The sequence below is a fragment of the Alexandromys fortis genome, unplaced genomic scaffold (genome assembly GCF_014885135.2).
Source record: "Alexandromys fortis isolate MF-2015 unplaced genomic scaffold, M_Fortis_MF-2015_v1.1 scaffold_20, whole genome shotgun sequence".
NCBI lineage: Eukaryota > Metazoa > Chordata > Mammalia > Rodentia > Cricetidae > Alexandromys > Alexandromys fortis.
In genome coordinates this window covers 3,357,436-3,380,788 of record NW_026067903.1, presented here as the reverse complement: position 1 = coordinate 3,380,788, position 23,353 = coordinate 3,357,436, and the positions used below count along the sequence as shown (strand labels likewise).

Sequence of the window (23,353 nt, the reverse complement as noted above, 5' to 3'; positions counted from 1 at the left end):
CTTCCTCCGCCTCTGGTTGTTATCTCATGGTGCCAGTCTACTGATTTCTCTGCAAAAACAAACAAACAAACAAGATCTAGAATTAGTCACAGCACTCATCATTTTAGTCCCCATCATTTCCTTTAAACACAATGTAAAAGATAAGCTCTTATTACTAAAATATGCCAACTGCATTTCTGCCTTCTAACAGCTGCCACACCGGAGCTGCCCAGCGCCTCATGGGTCCTGACTCTACCACATTCCTATGTGGCCGAGTGAAGACAGCTCTCAAGGGCAAGGCACTAAGTCTAGATTGCTTGATAAATGTGCAAAGGTTAAGATTCAGTCTACACGGGGCATGTCCTCCTGGCACAATCAAAACGTGATTCTACATGTCTCAGAAATGAACTACCTTCTCTTGGTGGGCTTTCTCTCTTTTTAATTTTTTTTTTATTTATGTGTTGTCTTTAAGAAATTTCTCCCTTGGGCATGGAGGCATGCGCTATAATCCCAGACCCCCAGAAGCGGAGGCAAGAGGAACGTGAATGTGAGGCCAGCCCGGGCTACATATTTTAGACTGTGTCTCAAAGAGAAGAAGAGAGGGAAGTTTCTGCATACTCACAAGATGGAGACAACGGAAACACCAGGGAAGACCAAAGCTACAGGTATTACAACACAAGGCCTCAGCAGGAAGGAGTCCACATCTGAAGTCATGGACAAACGGACTCTGTACATGTGACTTATAAACCCCCAGCACTGATGGGCGGCTGTGCCCTCTGGTCTGGACCCTGCTAGATGGAGAATAAGCCCAAGGCTGTGGGTCCTTACCTGCCCCACTGGTTTTATTTCCCCCAAGGCAATGCATCAAACATCCCACAGGGTCAGTGGATTAAGTGGGTGGGTGGGCAGGACAGAACGTGTCTGGAGGAACACACTATCCTCATGTTTCTCAAGTTCACAAGTCTCCTGCCCTACGGTCACCCTCTCCAACAGGAGACCACTTATATACCAGATACTCTACTCAATCCACCACAAATTGAGCCACTGTCCTCAGTGTTGTGGACATACAGTCCTCTCCAGTCTGTTGGCCGCTTCTGCACTTTACGGGATGATACCAAGTTCTTGTTCCCCAGGCCAACACTAAACTCCACCTTGCTCTTCAGGTGCTCACAAAAGGCCCCTACCGCCTGCCTCCTACCGCACAGCCCATCTGCTGCAGAAGTTGTCCCTGCTGCTCAAGCGGACTAATGGTCACCCCACTGCCATACCCAGAGCCCCCCACTGTCCGCTACCCCTTTCAACCAGAACCCTACCATCCCCTACCCATAGCTGAGGTCTCAAGAAAGACTCTGTTGTCATGATGGGTCCCCCCTCACCCTCAAACCCATACGCTAGAATATACTGCCTTTTTTATGGTTTTAGGGGCATATTCCTCAATTTCTCTAATCATACTCTACTCCCAAAGGGCCTTTCCCAGACTGGCCCAAGAGCAGACAGTCACCAACAATTAATCTGAGCACACAATTCTGCTCCTTTGACTTCCTCAGCTCCCTTCCGCAGAAGGTTGTGAAAGGATGGACCATCATCTAAGATCCCTGCTATTCAAAGGACTCATTCCATCCCCTAGATAACAATACCGCAATTCTCCTTCACTGATTGAAAGGGCGCTCTAGCTAATGAAAACTAGTCCCATTTTCTAAAAGCTTTGAGTTATAACTTTTATGAAAGGAAAATGCCTTGTTTTGGGCAACTTCAAAGCCTTGAGTTTTTAACTGAAAGGAGAAACAGAACGGGCATGCTTAACTTTGACTACTCCAATTACAAGCTTAGGAATTATAGTGCCTCAGTTTCCCTTCGGAGCAAAGACACAGTCCTCTCCTCCTGCGCCAGAAAGTCCGGAGTCTCTGGAGCCTCGCTATGGTCTGGCCTTAGGTCCCCAGCTGCAACACCACCTGGAGCCACAGCTGCGTCCAGATGGTCAAGTCCGGGCCTGCCTGGGCGCACCCTTCTGTCACCTGGCGGGGCCCTAGGGCGCCCCGATCCCGCTGCCTTGTGGCAAGCTCTAGAAGCCGGGTCTCCAGCGCTCACGAGCCAGGTCACATCTAGGTGCACCTGCGTCTCCCGGCCCGTGGGTCCCTGAGCTCCAAGCACGACCAGAGCTCGCGTGAGAAACGAAGGAGAAAGGAAAACAAGCCATAGGCTGGGCCGTCCTGGCCTCGGCGGCTGCCACCGAAACACCACCTGCGACGCGATCGGGCAGCAGGGACAGAAGCCCGGGCCGAGTCGCCGCGCGCGCCCCTTACCCGTGAGGCGGCCGCCCCCCTCGCCGTGCCCGCGGCGCCGCTGCAAGACGAAGTAGCAGCTGCTCTTCTGGGTCACCCAGAGCTTCAGCGCGTTCTTGAGCAGCACCTCCTCGGGCTTGAGCCACATCGCGGCGAACGTGCCGCGCCCGAGGGCCCCGGTTCACATCGCCCCAGCCGCCGGCCGCACCGGGCCGAGCCTGCTTGGAAGGAGACGGCGGAGGCTGCGAGCGAGGACCGCAGCCCGAGCGAGCGCCTGCCCGAGTCCCGGAGCGCGCAGACCACAGCTCGCCGAGATCACCCCGCGCAGCCCGCTGTGGCCCCGCCCCGGCTAAGACCCGCCCCTCCACACCAGCCCGGCCCCGCCCATCTCCCTGGAGTCACGCCCTCCACCCGCCCGTGGCTCCCGTGGCACCTCCCTGGTTTCCTAAGTCCCAGCAGCTCCCGGGCAGGGTTCTGGAGTGGCGGGAGGAAATCGTAACCACAGCCAGGTTCCCTCCCTCCCGTCTTGAATCCCCTCCTTCCCGGGAGGAAGCGAGCAATTGCGCGAGTAGTCTCCTCGCTCCAGGTTCTGAGAGGTGAAGGAAGGCCCTAGGGGAAAAAAAGGCATCTTGTTATCCAAACTGCAGCTTGTCCAAACCAGAGTTTTAGTTAACCCTGGGGAGTACAATGCACGCCGGTAAACTCGAGTGTGTTTGAGTTTCAAATAACCAAAGCTAACACTGAAATTAAGAAACCATTATATTTGGATTCTTTAACTATTGCGTTCTTTATTTTTTAAATTGGTACTGCATATTTTAGTACCGGTATACAGTACGTGAGGATAGGATCAGAGAAATTGCTTTCCGTTAATTCAAACATTTACCATTTCTTCTTTATTACATTTCATTTATTTGGAGGGTGGTTCGAGAAAGAGCGAGATTTTGGCATGTGGAAGTCAGAAGACAACTTTTCGGGAGACAATTCTTGGCTTCCACTCTGTGGGCCCTGGGGATGGAAGTCAGGTCGTCAGGCTTGACAGCAGAAGTCATCTTGACAGCCCCCCATTTGTTATTTCCCTTACAGCACGTTTTTTCCCATGCTTTTGTAAATCTCCAACTGAGCTATGGAAGGGGCAGAGAGGCAGAACTGGAGACAGCAACAGACCATACTGAAGACTGGCAATGTCCCTCCAGAGGCACAGAAGATAGGAGGCACCGCTATGTGCCCTGGGGGTCTTTGACGCAGAAATAAAGCCCTTGCGTCTATTCTGAGAAAACGTCAAAGACTAGAACATGCGGAACATGTAGGTAATAGTAGTGAGAAGCCACTGGGCGTGTAGACACAGGGTCTGAGTTTTGCTTTTTTTTGTTTTGATTTTTCGAGACAGGGTTTCTCAGTAGCTTGGGAGCCTGTCCTGGACACAGGTTTTTAAATAAATATTTCTTCCTGTAGAAATTAGTACATGGTAGCTGTCCTTGAAAGGGCGGAGGAGGAGGGATCCAAATGCTCCTCAGGGAGGTGGTTAGAGCCAATATCCAGCCAAAAAGAGGGGAAAGGTTCTCTTAGTCCCTGGGTTTTGACAAAGGGACAAAATGTGGTTGTTAACTAGGACAGGACTGAAAAGGAGAAGCCGAGGAACCTGTCTAGGGGAGTATCAGAAACTCTGATTAGATCCAGCAGACAGGAGCCTTTGAGAAAGTGAAGCTAGGGGGTGGGCAGTGGGAGGAGTGAATAAGCAAGGCTTAGAGCTATATTGTATGAAATGGGTCACCGTGAAACCCATTTCTCTTCAGACCAACCAAAAAATTAATACAGAGAGAAAGAAGGAAAGAGAAAGAGAGAGAAAGGAAAAAAAAGAAAGCCGGTACTGTGGCCAGCCACAGACAACCATCTTCTGAATAAAATAGAAAGTCTGCAAGCCATAATCACAGGCATGGAGCCACGCCAGAGTCAAAAGAGTCAGGGATGGGTGGCAAGTAAACATCCCTGGGAGAAATATTAACGGGCACCCCCTGCTCTCAGATGCACAGCAGGCCAGAATCGTGGAGGTGAGCTGGCTATTTATTTAGCCTGTTGTTATGTGTCAAAACTTTTCCTGGGGAAATTCAACGCACGTGTCCACCCCAGCTAGGGAGCCCATGACAGACCCAAGCACACATGCCACCAAAGTCCGTCTTGGTGAACCAATGAGTTTTATTGGGGTTACTTACAGGGCCAGAAATGTCTCAAAATCAGCTGCATCAGCAAAGCCTACCCCAGCATGGGTGACAGCTCACAAAGCTGGAAACCTGGAGCACACTGCACAGCCTGCAGGAGCTCAACAGGTTGGAGAGTGTCCTATCCAGGAGCCTCAGTGGGTCTAAACTCTTCCAGGTAGCTTGGCTGGCTTCTGCTTCTTTAAGGCGCCTGGTCTGGTCTTAGAGGCTTCTTTGTGGTCTAGCTCTTCAGGGAGGGGCTTAGAGACTCTGGTCAGTTTCAGGGACTTCCTGAAGCGATTTGTTTACTTTCCTGCTTAAGGAGCTTTACTGCAGGATGGACTTTTTTAACCCTGGCAGACACTGTTACATAATAACATCTGTCCTAAAGAGTCACAGACGGTAAAGCAAATTCAATGTTCAAGTCCTTGGGCACCAGGTTGAGAAAGTTCTAGAGAGCAGCTTTTGTTAGATGGGAACTTAAAAATTATATACAGGTTTGCCACAAAGGCAAGCCTAATGCTCCTGATGCCCCAGCCTCCAGAACTGTGGCACAAATAAACCTCTGTTCTTTATAAATTATTCCAGCTGACGTATTCTGTTATAACAGCAAAACCAGACAAGACATGCTGCGCACACCCAATGAACATTAGCTGTTCTTCTAGAATGTAAAATCTCCTGATGCAGCTACAGTCACTCATGTTGTAATTATTAAAGGCTTCCCTGTCAAAGGTTAAATAAAAGTAAGAGAAGCAGGGACTGGAAAGATGGTTCAGTGGTTAGCAAGACTATTGTTCTTGAAGTTTGGGTCCCAGCACTCAGACAGCTCCAGAGGTCCAACACCCTCTTCTGGCCTCTGTAGGTACTGCACTCATATAAACACCCACAGGCAGCCAACACTCTTTTCTAGCCTCTGCAGGCACAGCACTCACACAAACAAACCCACACACAGACACATACATTAACACACAATATAAAATATTTTTTAATCTTCCAAAGCAACACTGAGAGATACACAGAGAAGCCACTCTGACTTACCTCTCTTCCCGTCTCTAAGGCCTCTCACCATCTATATCAGATAGAATCCAATAGAAGCCAGGAACACTCATGATACAGTCTATGGAGCTCAGTCTTCCGGAACAGAACAAGGAAAGGGGAGCCGCAGTGCCTGGTGGAGAATACATAGCACAGGTACCCACAGAATCTTCTGTCACTCACATCTGGATGTCAGTCACCATAGGGTTATCATCATGTATCCCTCAAAATTCCTGGGCTGTAGCTCTTACCCCTCCAGCAGCTCAGACTGTGTCTTCACTTAGCATCAGGGCAGATATCATTAGTTGAGGCGGGGTTATTAAGGTGGGTCTTAGTCCTGAGGGTGTGGGCCTTATAAAAGGGGGAAGTTTGTTCAGACACACAGAACTGTTTAGAGTAATGCTGTCACTGTAAAGTCCAGGATTTCGGAGAAAGCCTGCCCATCCTCAGCAGGAACCAACCCCAGTGACACTGGATTCTGGGTTTCCAACCCATAGAACTAAGAGATAATAAATCTCTATTTAAAGTCTGGTTTCTGGTACTTTGTTATCCCTATTCTAGCAAAAAGACGACGGTGGCTTCCCTGAGCCTGCCTACATCTGTGCAGCATCTTGGCTTCCAACCACTCTGAGATGGATTCCGGTTCTGGACAGGACCATGGCTGATATGAAGAATGACCTCAGGAAACAGTTTATTGACAATGATTCTGACTGAGCTATTCCTCTAACTGTGCACAGGAGACAAAAGTATACTAGGAACCCATGTGGTTCTCTGCCAGCAGGGTTACTCAACGTATCCCTAGTGGTGGTGTGAGGGGCTGGTAAAGAACAAGGCTTGGGGGCTCTTGCTGCTGTGAAATGTGGTTGCTATGGCAACAGTGATAATTACAAAGCTTGTACAATGAGATGGCTGTTTGCAACTGCCCTGAAGAGAGAAAGAGAGAAAGAAAGGGAGAATGAAAGAAAGAAGCATGAAGTATTAAATTCGCATCTCAAGGTACAGATGTGGTGTAATTCAAAGAAGCCCTTCTCTGTGTGACCACAGAACAGACAAGGTTCTTCTGATGCTAAATGTAATTGCGCAGGTTACCAAACTGGGACAAAGGTTAGGCATTTTACCTCAGCGAGCTCTGTTGTGAAGATGAGGACACCGATTGGGGAGATGTTTGTCAACAGATGCGTTCTGGAAACGTTGGACTGACCCTCAGATCCAAATCTCCCAACCCAGTGCAGGGGGAAATCAGCCTCAGCTCCACCTACAGGAAACCTGAGACTCATCACAGCCCTTGCTTAGAACCTACCCTGATGCACATCATCAACTCCAGAATCGCAGAAGAGAGGCTCCCTGGGAGGAGAATCCAAGGTTAATTGGAGGAAGGGGAATAAAAATACATAATGTACCTCAGAATTGGAAAGCCTTGTCCGTATATATCAAAGGTCATGTACAAGTCATATTCCAGAGTGTTAGACCAAGAAAGATGAAATATAAAATTGGAGTCAGCAATATTTATAAATAGTCACGTGCTTGGGATTATTATGTGATATATGATATGTCAGAGTAAGAAGAGAGTTTTGGAAGATGTTACGGTGCTTACAAATATACATGCATATGCCAAATTCTCTTTACAAGTGAGGGCTTGTGCTGGGTAGTGATGGTGCACGCCTTTAATCCCAGTACTAGGAAGGCAGAGGCAGATGAATCTGTGTGAGTTCCAGGACAGCCAGGACTGTTACACAGAGAAACCCTATCTCAAAAAAAAAAAAAAAAATACACTGAAGGCTTGTGACAATTAGGGAGAGGACTCTGTCAGTCAACTGTTTGCTGTGTAAGCATGAGGACTGAGTTTGATCCTCCAGAACCAACAAGAAAAGCCACTGGCACCTATGGTACGGCAAGGGCCTTGGGACATGCTAGCCAGTCAGTCTAGCCAACTCAGCAAGCTCTAAGTTCAGCAAGAGACCCCCATCTCAAAAAAAATAAGGGGGCTGGAAAGATAAGTAAATAAATAACCTTTTAAAATCAGGATTGGCTTTTTTAAAAAGCTAAAGAGCAGTGAAGGGAGACACCTGACGTCAGTGTCCAGCCTCCACATGCACGTGCGGGCACCCACACGGACATGTATATATAAACACAAGCAAAATAACTTTGTAAATGTTTGAGAAGGTATTTTGTAGAAAACAGTAGCACAGATAACTCTTACTCAGAGCAATGCAATGAGTAGTTGATGGTTTGAATGGGAAAGGATAGGGCTGTGTCGCTGAATGGCTTCAACGGGGAAGGATAGGGCTGGGAGTCAAGCATGTGCCTTGCAAGCATGAAGACACAGGCTTGACTGCCACAACCCAGTGAAAACCAGGGTGTGGTGGTGCGCATGCGTAATCCTAGTGCTGGAAGGCAGACACAGGTGGACACCTGGGCACTAGTCAGTAAGATTTACTGTGATTCCTTTTATCGTTTCATTAAAAAAACAAGACTGGGGGATAAATATATGGGACTAAACCCGAGAGATCCACTGAGCGATCAAGACACGATCCTGCCCCTCCCCACTTCCCAGATCAATAGGGCCGCACAACCCTTTGGCTCCTCCTCTCTCTCCCCTGTTTGTCCTTCTGTCTCCCTCTGAGGTAGCCAGTGGAAATTCTTTGGACCACTCCACCCCAGCCAGCTCTCCAAACCAAGGTTGTAATCTCTTGGTGGTCTCGGAGCAATCAACACAAACTATACACCCCCCCACACCCCTGCCCAAAAGCCTAGCTCAATTCCAGAGTCCCAGGTCCCAATGGGTCATGCTGTCTCAATAAATAAGGTTGAGGGACCAGAAAGATGGCTCACTGGTGAACAGCTCTTGAAGCTCTTGCAAAGGACCCCAAATTCAATCTCCAGCACCCATACCAGGTGGCTCACAACCTCCTTTAACTCCAGTTCCTTGGGCACTGGCATTTACACACACATATATACACAGAGACCCACACACATACACATAATGTTTTTAAAAATAAATGTAAGGGGAAAAAAACAAATTTGACAGTTCCTGAGGAATTAAACTTAAATTTGACCTCTGACCTCCACATATACATATGCATATAATAAGAACACGCACGTGCATCAGCACACATATGAACACTCACACAGGAACATATACAAAAATAAATAAATAAACAAATGAAAGAGAAAATGTAATGGAGGAACTAAGAAAAAACCCTCAAAGGTACGTTTCCTTTTTCCATGCACGATAGAGTCACCCCACTGAAAACCCCACTCAATCCCAAGAAAATACGCTAATCTCTTCGGATGAGGGAAAGAAACAGGCCCGACCTAGGACGCCTCTTCCACCCATCCCAAGGTCACCCAGTCCTAGTGGTGGCTCACGGTGGCCACCTCCTCTGCACTGACTAGCGGTCTGAGAAAGGTCTTGGGAACAAAGCCCAGGAATGCTCCAGATGAGATGAGAAGCATTCAGAAAAGAGGAGAAATGAATAAGAAAAACAGAAGTTTTTTCCCTGTCAAATACTACAAAACTTGTGTTTAGGACCGTGAATGCGGATGTTTTTACACACACACACACACACACACACACACACACACACATCTTGAAAGACTTTCATGCAAATGTTTTGATCCCCACCTCACAGTTTGTTTATACAAAGGTCTGCCGCTGTGTTCCAGGAATTTGACACCTGGAGTTGTGACCTTTTCCCTTCCTTCACCTCCCAGGCACCACTCTCTTCAGACTAGCCATTTAGATTAAGACTGTGTCCTCGGACCCCGGCCAATAGGGCAAAGGCTCAGCTACCACCTGAGTTAGAATGAAAACCCAATGCGATTCTTGTCTCCTCAGTGTGTTCACCTTCCGAACACACGATCGTGACCAAGAACAAAACTGGCCTTGTCAGACACTTCAGTTGGAACGGTGGTCTCTTCCTTTGGGACCGAAAACTCATTTCTAACTACTATTATCAGCATGTCCTTCTGAGAGGGCAGATGTGGCTCTGAGCACCTCTAGGGTTTAACCACAGGCGGGCCCTTTAACCTCAGACAGCTCCAGCGTCTTCACCCAGACACATGAGAGTCTCTCACTGCAGCCTCACGCGGCTGAAATGAGGTGGCCTACCACAGGCTTGTCCTATGTGCATCTCCTAAACAGAGCTGTTGCCATCACCTCCTGGTTATCACGGCCCTAGCCCTGGCATGTCGTGTGTGTCTCACCTCTACCTGCCGCTCTGCATGTGATTCCCAATCATGAGGGCCAAAGGAACGGCCCTGGCGTTCTTCCGAGCATAGGTGGAGGTCAGCATCCAGGAAAATAAGGTGATAGGACATGAATAATAATGACACATCTACTCTGTACTACCATGAAAAAAGCATGGAAAGCAAATACACACTCCTAACTATGCCGGGAGTGTGTATACGCATAATTATGGGTGGGTTATCTGGCATTCTCTCAAGGATGAAGATTAAAATCATGTATCACCCATATAGGCGGCATGTGGACGTTAAGGTAAGTTTGGCTTCTGTGTCTGCAGACAAGCCCGTTACTGAAAAGAACCTCATCAGGTACGGGGGGGGGAGAGGGATGGTCCCTGCCAATTCCTTTTGCAGGGACGGTGCCTTGATGTCTCTGTACTTTAGAGGAGCTCATCTGCCCTCCGCTTGCCTTTCCCTGACTCCGGACTCACATTAGAAACATTAGCAGGTTACAGGCATCCTGCAGAAACACAGCTGGCATCCCGTCCCAGCTGCGCAGCTCCACTGTGAGAATAGGCCCCAGAGGAAAGCCAAAGGAGGGAGACCAGGGAGGTGTGTGTGTGTGTGTGTGTGTGTGTGTGTGTGTGTGTGTGTAGCTCTTTGCATCCCCATACTCCCCCCCCACACACACACACACACAAAGCTGAAGTGTAGTGAAATCTGCAATCCAGGCACTTGGGAGGTTGAGGCAGGGGCCAGCCTGGGCTCCACAGTGAGACTCTGTCTCAGAAAGTGTACACAGCTGAATCTGTACACGTGTCAGAGAAAACCACGGTGAGGTGAGCAGGAGAGCCGTGTCCTCTGCCAAATGATTTCCCCATGTTAGAACCAGCTGGTTTCATTTCTTTATAAAACGAGAAGGAGAACCCATACATCCACGCACAGCCCCAAGAACAGAGCCGTGAAATGGTCTCTAGTGGGCTCCTGATCTACAGCAGATACAATCTGCCTTCTGTGTCTTTGGAGAGTTAAATCGGTGGTCGTGCTGGGGACTGAAGCCAGGTCTTTGGGCCTGACAGTCAAGCGCTCGTCCACAGAGCCGCAACCCCTTGGCCTGGTGTTCAACTTCAATCTTATGCCTCTTAAACAGAATGATAGCAAATTTCAGTTTATTTTTGTTTTTAATTTTTAAATTTAACCTCTAGGGTATTAGATATCGTCTGCCTTTGTTTGTTTTGAGACAAGGTATCACAGTGTAGCCCTGGCTGGTCTGAAACTCACTAGGTAGGCCAGACTGGCCTTAAACTCACAGCTATCCTCCTATTTCAGCCTCCCAAGTGCTAGGACTAAGGGCATGGATCACCATGCCCAGCTGTCTCATTTGGGTATTTTGAACAAAGTGTGTTTTAGTAGATTCTTCTCTCTCATCTTTGGCTCCTCCTTTGTCCCTCTCCCCACTTGTAACCTCCCCTCAGCCTCTTTTCTCTATTCATTCCATGGGTCCTTTTGTTCTCCTCCCATCCGTCCCCCCCACACACACATGCTTTGGCAAGTATCTTTATCCTCTAGGTCTCCTTTCTGATTTTTTAGGCTTCCCCCATTTCTACCCTCATATACAGGTATACACACATACATCACAGCCAGGACACGTGTATGACAAAAACACACAGGTTCTGTGTTGCTGAGTTTGGTCATCTCACTTAATATGATGCTTTCTAGATCCATATAGTTTCCTGCAAGTTTCATGATTTCATATTTTATTTATAGTTATCTACTACATTTTTTCTTGTTGATATCTTATAGATATTATTGATATCCAGGCTGGTTCCAGTTCATCACGGTCATGAATAGAGAAGCATGGATAAGCAACCATTTCTGTGGTAGGGGTATGAGATCCTTTGGATGACAGCCTCTCTCTTAGCCCAGGCTGATCTTGAACTCACTATTTGGCCAAGAATGCCCTCTACCTCCCAAGTGCTGGATTCCGGTGCCATGACTGGTTCTATGAAGAGAACAATTCTCTACAATCAATGAAAAAGATCTTCAAGGGGCTAGGGAGAGGGCTCTGTGTCTAAACAACTTGTCATACAAAGTTAAGGATTGAGTTTGGATGCCCTAGAAACCACAATCAAGGATGGTTCTCACCAACCTCCAACTTTCACACGAACATCCATCCATCCACGTGCATGCACACTTCCACACAAGTGCATCACAAACACATGCAACATACATACACATATACACATGAGAATGAAAAAAAGAAAAGACTCTCCATCTTGGTGTGATATAACAGCACATACCTGTAAACCTAGCACTCATGAGGCTGAGGCAGAAGCATCGTCATGAGTTCGAGACCAGCCAGGGCTACATAACAAAACCTGGCTCCAAAAACAAAACTAAAATGATTTTCACAGGACTAGTGATAGAGTTTTGTGGTCGAGTTCTTACCTAGCTTAGCACCACACCAAACTTTTTTAGTTTTTTGAGACAGGGTTTCTCTGTGGCTTTTGAGCCTGTCCTGGAACTAGCTCTGTAGACCAGGCTGGTCTCGAACGCACAGAGATCCACCTGCCTCTGCCTCCCGAGTGCTGGGACCAAACTTTTTTAAATTAAAAAAAAAAAGTCAAGCTGGGTGATGGTGGCGCGCGCCTTTAATCCCAGCACTCCGGGAGGCAGGCGGATCTCTGTGAGTTCGAGACCAGCCTGGTCTACTGAGCTAGTTCCAGGACAGGCTCCAAAGCCACAGAGAAACCCTGTCTCAAAAAAACAAAAAAACAAAAAAACAAAAAAAAAAAAAAAGAAAGAAAGAAAGAAAGAAAGAAAGAAAAAAAGAAAAGAAAAAGTCAAGCCAGGCATGGTAGTGCACACCTTTAACCCAGACACATGGGAGACAGAAGCAGGTGAATCTCTGAGTTTGAGGATAGCCTAGTCTACAGAGTGAATTCCAGGACATCTAGGGTTACAGAGAAACCCTACCTCAAAAAAATGAAGAAACAAAGAATGAAAGAAAGAAAGAGAGAGAGAGAGAAAGAAACAAAGAAAGAAGAAAGAAGAAAGAGAGAAATGCCTGTGGATCTACGACTTTTTGGCTATGCTATCACTTGGCATACGGACCGTTTTGAGTTCTTCTTTTTTAAGAAGAGCAAGAATTGCAACGCTGTCGCGCTGGAAATCACCTCGTAGCCTAGACTGGCCTCAAACCCTCAAAAGTCTTTCTGTTTCTGCCTCTGAAGAGTTGAGATCATCGCAGGCATCAGCCACCATATTTAGTATCTAATCAGTGTTGACACCCAACACTAGGGATGGAACCCGGGGTCTGCTTTGCTTAGGTGGATGAGGATTCCGTCCTTGGCCTTAGATGTCAGTTTAAATTAGTCATGTCTACACATGACACCGCAGTAAACAAAGACAGTATGTATGGTAGTGGTCCCGTAAGGTTATGAAAGAATGAAGAACTTCCTCTTGCCTGTGGTACATGTCAGGGACTGGCACCATGCATTAGTCATGTGAGTGGTGCCGCCAGCATGAATGACCTACTGTGCTGTTGGCCTATGGAACCTTCGCCTGTGCGTGATGCATGGTGCACGTACCCAGTGATAGTCAGCAATGTCTACTGCTTTACTATTGCTCTACCATACAGCTCACTGCATGTTCCTCCTACATGTATGAAAAAGGTTGCGGTACAAACTATTACACTTCATACGTTTTGTGTACAACGCACACAGCTCCTGAATCAATTAGGACAGTGGTTCTCAACCTTCCTAATGCCGCGACCCTTTAATTCAGTTCCTCACATTGCGGTGACCGCCCTCAATCATATAATTATTTTTGTTGCTACTTCATAACTGTAATTCTGCTACTGTTATGAATGGTGGCCCACAGATTGAGAACCACTGGCTTAGGGGTTGCATCTAGAGGCCATGCTGAGAGCCCGGTTGTCCCTTCCAGGCCTTTTTCTTTTCTCCTCTTTCAGAACTCCACTGAAATGACTGTGAATGGGACTTAAAGGCTGATAAATGGAGGAGGAGAGCAGAAACGGCAGCTGATCTAGCAATAGCTTGGAAATGGAATTGGGCTAGAAACCAGTCTAAACTATGAAAAGTTTATTCAGAAGAATTCTGCTAGGCTGGGTGGTGGTGGCGCACGCCTTTAATCCCAGCACTCGGGGAGGCAGAGGCAGGCGGATCTCTGTGAGTTCGAGGCCAGCCTGGTCTACAAGAGCTAGTTCCAGGACAGGCACCAAAGCTAAAGAGAAACCCTATCTCGAAAAACCAAAAAAAAAAAAAAAAAAGAATTCTGCTCACACAAAGCTGAGCCATCTCCACAGTCAGCTCTGAATGTCATCAATTTCCTTGCTAGCTTGAGTGGAGGCAAACAAGAACCATCGACTAGGCTTTAAGGAACATATGAAGGGGTTTTCCACACACACACAGTCAGGAAAGGAGAGAAAATGCCTAGCTGGTGAAAAATGACTGCAACATACGGACATTTGAAGCTTCTCTCAAAAAGATAACTCAGTTCCTTGTCCCCACAGTGAGGGGCCAGCAATCAGCACCACTATGCACACATCTGCCGCTCAGATCTACTGAGTAGTGCTTCAGTCTAAAATAGGAACAAGCCGCAGAGTATTTCAATACACTTGGAAAATGCTAAAAGAGACAAGAGACTCTGACGAACAACACTATAAAAAATAAACTCAGACACAACACAGGAAGCAGATGACATCTTAAAAAACATCTATAATGAAACCTGGGGACGGTGATACAGGATCATCATTCCAGGTACTCAGGAACTGAAGCAGGAGGATCTCTTGAGCCCAGAAGGATAAGACCAACCTGGGAACCTAAGTAGACTCCATCTCAAGAAAACAAAATTAAAACTTTAAAAATCTATGCCAGGCAGCGGTGGTGCACACCTTTAATCCCAACACTCGGGACGCAGAGGGAGACAGATCTCTGTGAGTTCGAGGCCAGCCTTGTCTACAGAGTGAGTTCCAGGACAGTCACGACTATGAAGAGAAATCCTGTCTCAAACAAACAAACAACAACAACAAAAAAAAAAACTTTTAAAAATCTATATTGAAAGTCCTCAGAGAATAAAACATTGAGCCATGACATGAGGGCAGGAGCTATTTTTAAAAATGAGAAAAGAGAATAAGGAAGACACTGGAGCAAAAGAAAAATACAACCATAAAAGGGGAAAGTTACAAACGGGAAAGCGAGAAGTTCAGTAGAAAGGCCGGGAGTGGAGTCTGAGGTTACGTTCCCGGGAGGAAACAATACAGACACAGAATAAAACGAGGTATCCATTTAAGTAGGCGGTGTCTAACGAATCAGAGTTTGTAAAGGGAAAACATGCGAAATGACAGTGGAAATCACCTGAAAACACAGAGCAAATACTAGCCAGAACTAGACATCAATCTATACATTGCACGGTCCCTGTTTCAGTGACGAACTTTAAGACCCAATTTGAAAGTACATAGCTTCATAAATTGAAATAGAACCATGCAAAGACACACCATCACACTAATTAATAGACGCACGCTAGAAATATCTAGAAATATGATTCTGAACCCTTCCCAGAGAGAGCAGAACGGTCACAAACAAAAGATGAGGCATTAGAAAAATGTCCCGGCTTCGTCTCAGTTACTGGGATAAAATAACCTGACATAAACCAACAGGGAGGGGGCTGGAGAGATGGCTCAGTGGTTAAGAGCATTGCCTGCTCTTCCAAAGGTCCTGAGTTCAATTCCCAGCAACCACATGGTGGCTCACAACCATCTGTAATGAGGTTTGGTGCCCTCTTCTGGCCTGCAGACATACACACAGACAGAATATTGCATGCATAATAAATAAAATATTAAAAAAAATAAACCAACAGGGAAGAAACGGTTCATTTTAGCTCCCCCAATTCCAGGTAACAGTCTGCCACGTGGGAGCATCAAGTCAGCAGGCTCTTAAAACAAAGAACTCTCAAGTGGACAGTCAGGGCAGAGAGAAACGAATGCAGGCATGTTTAACCACTCAGTTCCTTTCCCCACTTTTACACAGTTCAGGGCCCGGCCCAAGAGATGATGCTGCCCACAAACTGTTCTTCTCACCCCAGCGAACATAATTAAGGAAAAGGCCCTACAGGCCTGCCCACAGGTGAGCCTGATTTAGGCGATCCATCACTGAGATGCTCTTCCCAGGTTATTCAGGGTTGTGCCAATCCAGTGATGAAAACTGGCACGGCAATCGATAGTGTATTTCTCGGGGGAAATACCAAAGCTGGAAGAGAGCAGAGCAAAGCCTCCAGAGGTCTGAGGAAGGATATTTCTTTTTTTTAAAGATTTATTTACTTATTATGTATATAGTGTTCTGCCTGCCTGTATGCCTGCAGGCCAGAAGAGGGCACCAGATCTCATGACAGATGGTTGTGAGCCACCATGTGGGTGCTGGGAATTGAACTCAGGACCTTTGGAAGGAAGCGTAGGCAATGCTCTTAACCGCTGAGCCAGCTCTTGAGCCCCGGAAGGATGATTTTAGTTAAAAAAAAAAAAAAAAACTTCTATACCAAACTCTATTAGCTATTTTCCTTATGGCTGCAAAAGAATGTATGAGGAGAAATGGCTGAAGGGAAAAAGAATTCACCTAGGCTTACAATTAGAAGGGGAAGACACGCAGGAATGAGGCTTCTGGTCACATTGCATTTAGTCAGAAATCAAAGAGAACAGGAACTGAGCCACACTAAGAAACATCAAGGTCTGTTTCTAGCTGACAACCAAGCATTCAAACACATGAGCCTATGAGGCACATTCCACACTCAAACCACAATGTTCTGCCCCAGCCACCACAGGCTTATAACCATCTTATGATAAAAAAAAATGTATTCTCTCCAATGTCAAAAGTTTCATAATTTATTGTTATTATTATTTAATTTTATTACTTATATGTATGAGTGTTTTATCTATATGTGTGTGTGTCAGAGCTACAGGTGGTCGTGAGCCACCATGTGGGTGCTGGGAATTGAATCTGAGTCCTTTCAAAGAGCAACCAGTGCTCTTAACCCCTGAGCCATTTTTCCAGTCCTCCCAATAATGTTCCAAAATCAAAAGTCTCTTTTGAGACTCAAGACAGTCTCTTAAATATGAGATCCTGAGAAATAAAAATACAAGTTACATACTTCCAACACACAGTAAGCAGAGTAAACATTTTCATCTTTTCATCCTATGGCCAAAGAGGCCCCATAGTCAAACATCACAAGCTTTTGCCATAACCTTATTGCTAAAAATAACATTTACATATGCCATTGAACATGAAGTTGATCTGGTGGGTGCCTAACTAGAAGTTTCACTCCTACTGACTATCATGCATGGTATTGGAAGGCACTCTGCATGCTACTGGAGGAGAAAAGTAACCACCTATTTCACCAAGCTATGTATTAACCCTGCAGCCTACAAACAAAACCAACCTGTAAGATACACCTGAGAAACAGTGACACGAATGTGATGGGAGTAACCAATGACTTCATGATTGAATTCAAGGCCCACTCCATGAGCTGTAACTCATACATGACACTGGGAAAGTGGCCAAGAACTTAGACTAGATAGATCATGGGCCTAGGGGAAAACCTAATACCATTGGTCTGCTAAAGGGGCACAGTAATAAGGGACTCCTAATGACATACTGCTACACCCATAGATCAGTGCCTCACTGGGTCCTCATCAGAGATTCTTCTTCTTCTTCTTCTTCTTCTTCTTCTTCTTCTTCTTCTTCTTCTTCTTCTTCTTCTTCTTCTTCTCCTCCTCCTCCTCCTCCTCCTCCTCCTCCTCCTCCTCCCTCCTCTTCTTCTCCTTCTTCAAATAGATGGGAAATAACACAGACCACACAACTGGACAATGTACAGAGAACAAGAGACTTTGGAGCACTCGGTCCTAAATAGGATGTCTTCATCAAACCCTCCCCTCAGGGCTCAGGAAACTTGCAGAAGAGGAGTTGGAAAGACTGTAAGAGCCAGAGGGGATGGATGATAAGGAAACAGCATCTTCTAGACAAAACAGGATTGGTGCTCAGACAAGACTGGGGCATTCAGGGTGGTATGGCTGTAGACCGGACTGATGCTATAGGAACTCACAGAGACTGTGGCAGCACACGCAAGGCCTGGACAAGTTCAAACCAGACCAGGTCCCATCCCAGAGATGGGGAAGTAGACACAGGATCCCACCTCTAGCCAAGAAACTATCTGCAATTGATACCCACTGGCAAAGGAATCGATTTTCTTCAATGGAGACTCACTGGGTATATTAACCACACCTCAGGAAGGCACACAAAACAAATTCAGTGGTATTTCTGGGGGGGGGGTTGTCTCATATTTAGTATTTGGGATTTGTTGGTGTTTGTTTCTTTTTGCTCTTATCAGTCTTTTGTTTGTTTATTTTTATGTTTTGGTGGGGCCCTGTGTGTGTGTGTGTGTGTGTGTGTTTTAGTGGGGTTTTATTACTATTGTCTTTACCTCTTTTAAGTGGAGATAGGGAGAAGAAAGAACATAAAGTTGGGTGGGTGGAGATGTAGGAAGGATATGGAAGAAATTGGGAGAGGGGAAAAGGTGATAAAAATACATTGTATGAAAAGGGGATGTTTCGAAAAACCGCAAAGCATCCCATTCCCATCCCCAAGGGGAGGAAAGGTAGCACAGCAAGACAGGTCACCTGGAGCTAATAATGGAACCATCTGAGCCCCAGTGTTCCCTGGAAGGCCAATCCCCCCCCCCCCCAGCTCTACCACAGACCTCATGGCCTCTCCCTTTGTACCAAGCTCTCCTCTCTGCTATACAGCTTTCCTGGCTGGTGTTCCATGGTCCTGGCATCTCCCACATCCTGGGGTATGCATTTGGACTTAAGTTTCACCTTGCCCTCTTCATACAATGGCCTCTCACAGTATCTTTCCAGTCTAACCTGCCACACATTGCCTGACCTCAGCAACTTTTTGGAACCTTGATACAAACCTCCACAAATCCCTCACCTCACTCCTACGTCTCTCATTTCTGCAAAGACATCATCACCATGCGAATGATGCTGCTGGGTTCTGATGAGAGTCTGAGATGTAGCCTGAACCCCCGGACCACAGTTACTGTGACCTCTGAGGGCCTACCCCGAGAAAACATTTCCTTAGGTGGTTGTTGTTTGCATAGAACCCCCTTCATTATTATTCTCAGTTCAGGCTCTTGCTTGGTTGGAAGCAACACCCCAACTTCCTGGCACCCCTATATTCAAAAAGTCTAGAATGTTTGGTTGGAAGCTTCACCCCAGTCGTTGACACCCCTATATCCAAAGAGTCTGGAATGTTTGGGTGAGGCTTCACCCCAGCCCCTGGCATCCATTTTGGAATGTTTGGGTTCCATTTCAAGCCCCTTCCCCTGGGAGTTACCCCAATTCAGACGCCACCTCTGAGAAAGTCCACCAAATGGTGACCCCCCTCCCCAGAGAGGGTCAAGATCACTCCCACAGAAACTGCCCCCAGAGAACGAACATGTGGTCTCCCCCCAGTTTTCCATGGTCTTTCCAGTTCTCCTTTCCTCTCTCGGTGTTTTCCCAGAGGGCCATCCAGGAGCACTGGCATCCATTAAACCTGGATTTTTTTTTTTCTAATTTGGTTTGATTTGGATCCTTGTGTGGGCCGAGAGACTTATCAGGCCATAAAAACTTTACAGCTCTCTCCTTTCAAATTACTTTGTACTTTCCTAAGTTGGAGTCTTTACTGGGTAGGGTCCTGTCCTCAGAGCTCCTTTCTCACTGCCCTGGAGAACTAATGTCACTAATCTTTTACCTGCTTCTATTTTCTTGCCCACAACTTTACTGCCTCACACTCCTTTCCTCCCTGAGCTCTACGTTATTTCCTATCTCTCTGTTCTCTCATGCTGTGAACTTGAACAAGAACAGTGAGCAATAGCTGTGCCCCAGCTTGAATGTTAAATTGTCTTCAATTTCTTCTGTCAAACTAATTAGTCCAATACTTTTTAATTCTTTCTCAACCAAGTTTTCTGGACCCAGCAGAGTGAGCAATGTCTTTGCCAGAATGTAATACATCTCCGCCAGGTTCCTGATAATCATTTATGTATTGATTACATGTGCTCTTTGACAATTCCAGACATGAGTATGACGGATTCTACTTACGCTCACCTCTCTTACTCTCTCCTCTCTCTTATCTCGTCACCCTCTTTCCTCATGAGTCTCTTTCCACATATCCATATCTATATTTTGAGCCACTGACTTTTACCAAGACTGTCTGTGTGACTATGGGTTTGGAACTATACATTGGAGCCTGGTGGACACACCACTGGGCACACAATAAAATACAGCGATTGTCCCAACCCTAAAATCCATCAGTTACCAACAGTTCACCATGGAGGTTAGTGCTGGTGAGTTCCTCCACCATCTATGACCGGCGCTGACGGGCTGTCTTGTGCAGGTGCACCATAGACCACTGGGAAATCACGTTGCAACTGTCGTCCCGTGCCCTAAAGAGAGCATTCTGGAGCTCTTCTCTTAGCTCGCAGCTCTTAGATTCTTTACATATCTTCTCCACTAGCGTCTGTTTCCCCATCTGAACCGCATAAGCCAGGCCTCCACTGCCACATTTCTTCCACCATAGCCGTTCTGGTCCTAGCTTTAGTTCACATCTCCAAATTCTCCCATAGCCCTTCTACAAACCAGTTTAGAAGGTCTGCAAATCACATGGTCAAGTTTATCACAAAATGGTCCCAATCCCGGAACCAATTTCTATGTTATTTTTCTCATAGTTATGACCAAATGCATGAAACAGTCTAAGGGAGGAACAACTTATTTTTGTTTATAGATTGAGGAGCTATAACAAACCAATCATGGAGGATGGGCCCGGTGACAAGAGCACGAGGCCGCTGGTCATACTGTGTCCACAGCTAAGCGGAGAGACGACAGGATTGGGGTGGGCTAAGAAACTTCGAGGCCTGTCCCCAGTGACCTGTTTCCTCCATGTACACACTACCTCCATTTGAGGTTAGTATTCAGGCATCTGTACACGCCTGTCCTTGGGGTTCTGAAAGGACGCGTCCTTGGCTGCAGCCACTAGGAGCAACCCCTGTGCACATTCCCTGCTTCTTTCCCTTTTAAAAGGTGGGCCTACCCACCTCCTCTCCCTCTCTCTCTCCCTCTCTCTCTCTCTCTCTCTCTCTCTCTCTCTCCTGCTCATTATCCATGAATTACTTAATGAATTAAACAGCAGAAACCAATTAGAGTTGTTCAGTTGATTTCCAACTCTTGGTGGCCTGTATTCTAAGGAAAAGCAACACACACACACACACACACACACACACACACACAGTGTTAATTGAGATACTGGAATCTAGAGAAAGGATTCACCAGGAGTGAGGGTTTTTTGTTGTTGTTGTTGTTTTGTTTTGTTTGTTTGTTTGTTTTTTGGTTTTGGTTTTTTGAGACAGGGTTTCTCTGTAGCTTTGGAGCCTGTCCTGGAACTAGCTCTTGTAGACCAGGCTGGTCTCGTACTCACAGAGATCCGCCTGCCTCTGCCTCCCGAGTGCTGAGATTAAAGGCGTGCGCCACCACCGCCCGGCTCTTTTCACTTTTTTTACAGTTTCATTTTATATCTCATCGGAGTCAGGACTGTACATTTCCTAGACTTTTATTGTAACAAAGACTAAGACGAAACCTATAAAAATTGATGTTTTTCCTGTTTTGAGAGAGTCTCACCATGCATTGCAGGCTTGTCTTGAACCTCACCTTCCCCATAACATGCTTGCATCCCAGACATGGGCCACCACACCTGCCTTCAATAGGAACATTTTAAATGCCTATTGTTAGAATTAGCTTTTCAAACACCGTTACAGAAATTAAGAATTGTGTGTGTTTTTATTTTTAACCACATAGAAGTAAATGAATGGGTTTTATCTTCTTCCCTGTTTTGGCCAGAGGCGCTACTAGACCCAACCAGTCCATCAAAAGATTGTTTCTAGACTTGAAAGGGCCCAATCTTCTCAGACTTTATGTCAACCGGGGAAGAAGAGAGGCCTTTTGTTCAGATGAGGCCCGAGGCAGCGATTTCTCAGCACCCAGGAAGGGAGATGATGCTTCAGGTTTGGTGGGAGTCACCTCTCTTGGAAGCAGCCAGCTAGAACTAGGGCCTGCACGGTGGAGCCAAGCAGGGGAAACAGAACGAGCAAAATCAAGGAAAGTGGCGGAGAACAGAACACTGTTCTCAGAGCATGAGTGAGAAGAACTTTGTATCCAAGAAGTTGAAAATAAACATTAATTACCCTGTGAATTTATTTATTTATTTATTTACTTGTGTGTGTGTGTGAATGTGCACACACACACACACAGGTGCCACAACATGGGTGCAGCAGTCAGGGGACAGCTTGTGAGAGCTGATTCTCTTCTACCATGTGCCCTCCAGGGATCTAACCCAGGTTGTCAGCCTTAGTGGCCAGTGCCCTTACCCACTGAGCCATTTCCCTGGCGCTCATTACATTCCCATTTTTTATTCTTTTTTTCTTTTTTTGTTTTTGTGAGACAGGGTTTCTCTGTGTAGCCCTAGCTGGCCTGGAACTCATGCTGTAAACCAGGCTGGCCTTGAACTCAGAGATCTGCCTGCATCTGCCTCCTAAGTGCTGGGGGTTAAAAGCGCGCACCACCACCCATCTGGTCTGTTTTTAAATGTTTAAGATGTTCTTACATATTATAATAATTATTCTCACAAGAGGAGGAAAAATGCCAAGTCATGTTTACCGCTATAACAAAGTGCCACAGGCTACCAACTTAGAGAACAGGAATTCCCTTCTTGGAATGCTGTGTGTTAGAAGCACAGGGCGAATGTGCCGGCACAGCGGCTTCTGGTGAGCCTCTGTCCTTTTCCACATGGCCTTTCCCACTCTCTGCTGCCTCTCTCTTCTCTTTTTCTGAGGCCACCAGGACTCTTGGATTAGGGCCCACTCATAGGACCTCATTTACCTCTTGTGGTACTTTTCTATTGCTCTGATAAACACCACGACCAAAAGCATCCTACAGAACGAAGGATTTATCCTGACTCATGGATCCCGAGGAGGTGTCCATAATAGCCGGAGGGGGGTGTGGTAACAGGTGGTCAGAGAACAGGGCTAAGCAAGCACATCTTCAGCCACACAAAGAAAGCCAAGAGAGCAAAGTGAAGGTGGAGAATGAGGCTATAAGCTCTCTCAACCTGCCCCCAGTGACTTACTTCCTCTAGCAAGGCTACAGCCTATAAAAGCCTCATAAGCTCCTCAAACAGTACCGCCTTGCTGGCTGGTCTTCTGTCAACTTGACCCACGCACTAGAGTCATCTCAAAGGAGGGAGCCTCCATTGAGAAAATGCCCCTGTAAGATCCAGCTGTAGGGCATTTGCTTAAACAGTGATTGGTGGGGGAGGGCCCAGTCCATTGTGATTCTATCCCTGGGGGCTGGTGGTCCTGGGCTCTCTAAGAAAGAAATCAGACTGAGCAAACCATGTGAGCAAGCAAGTAAGGAGCACCCCCCCACCCCCTCTCCCCAGCTTCTGCTTCAGCCCCTATCTCCAGGCTCCTGTCCTGTTTGAGCTCCTGTCCTGTTTGAGCTCCTGTCCTGACCTTCTTCAATGTTGAACAGCAATGCTGACCTGTAAGCCAAATAAACACTTTCCTCTCCAACCT

General features: G+C 46.6%; 1 protein-coding gene across 6 annotated transcripts in view; it reads right to left on the bottom strand.

The window, feature by feature from the left end:
* Tbc1d8 (TBC1 domain family member 8) overlaps positions 1 to 2,597 on the bottom strand; it is a 105,953-nt gene extending 103,356 nt beyond the window's left edge. For all 6 annotated transcript variants that reach the window (XR_007590487.1, XR_007590486.1, XM_050134615.1 and 3 more), the window contains exon 1: positions 2,283 to 2,597. Coding sequence is in view for 4 of the 6 variants with exons in the window: in XM_050134615.1 (XP_049990572.1) it covers positions 2,283 to 2,409 (127 nt within the window). In the remaining 2 variants the exon portion in view is untranslated. The remainder of the gene's footprint in view (positions 1 to 2,282) is intronic.
* Between the last annotated feature and the right edge of the window lie 20,756 nt (positions 2,598 to 23,353).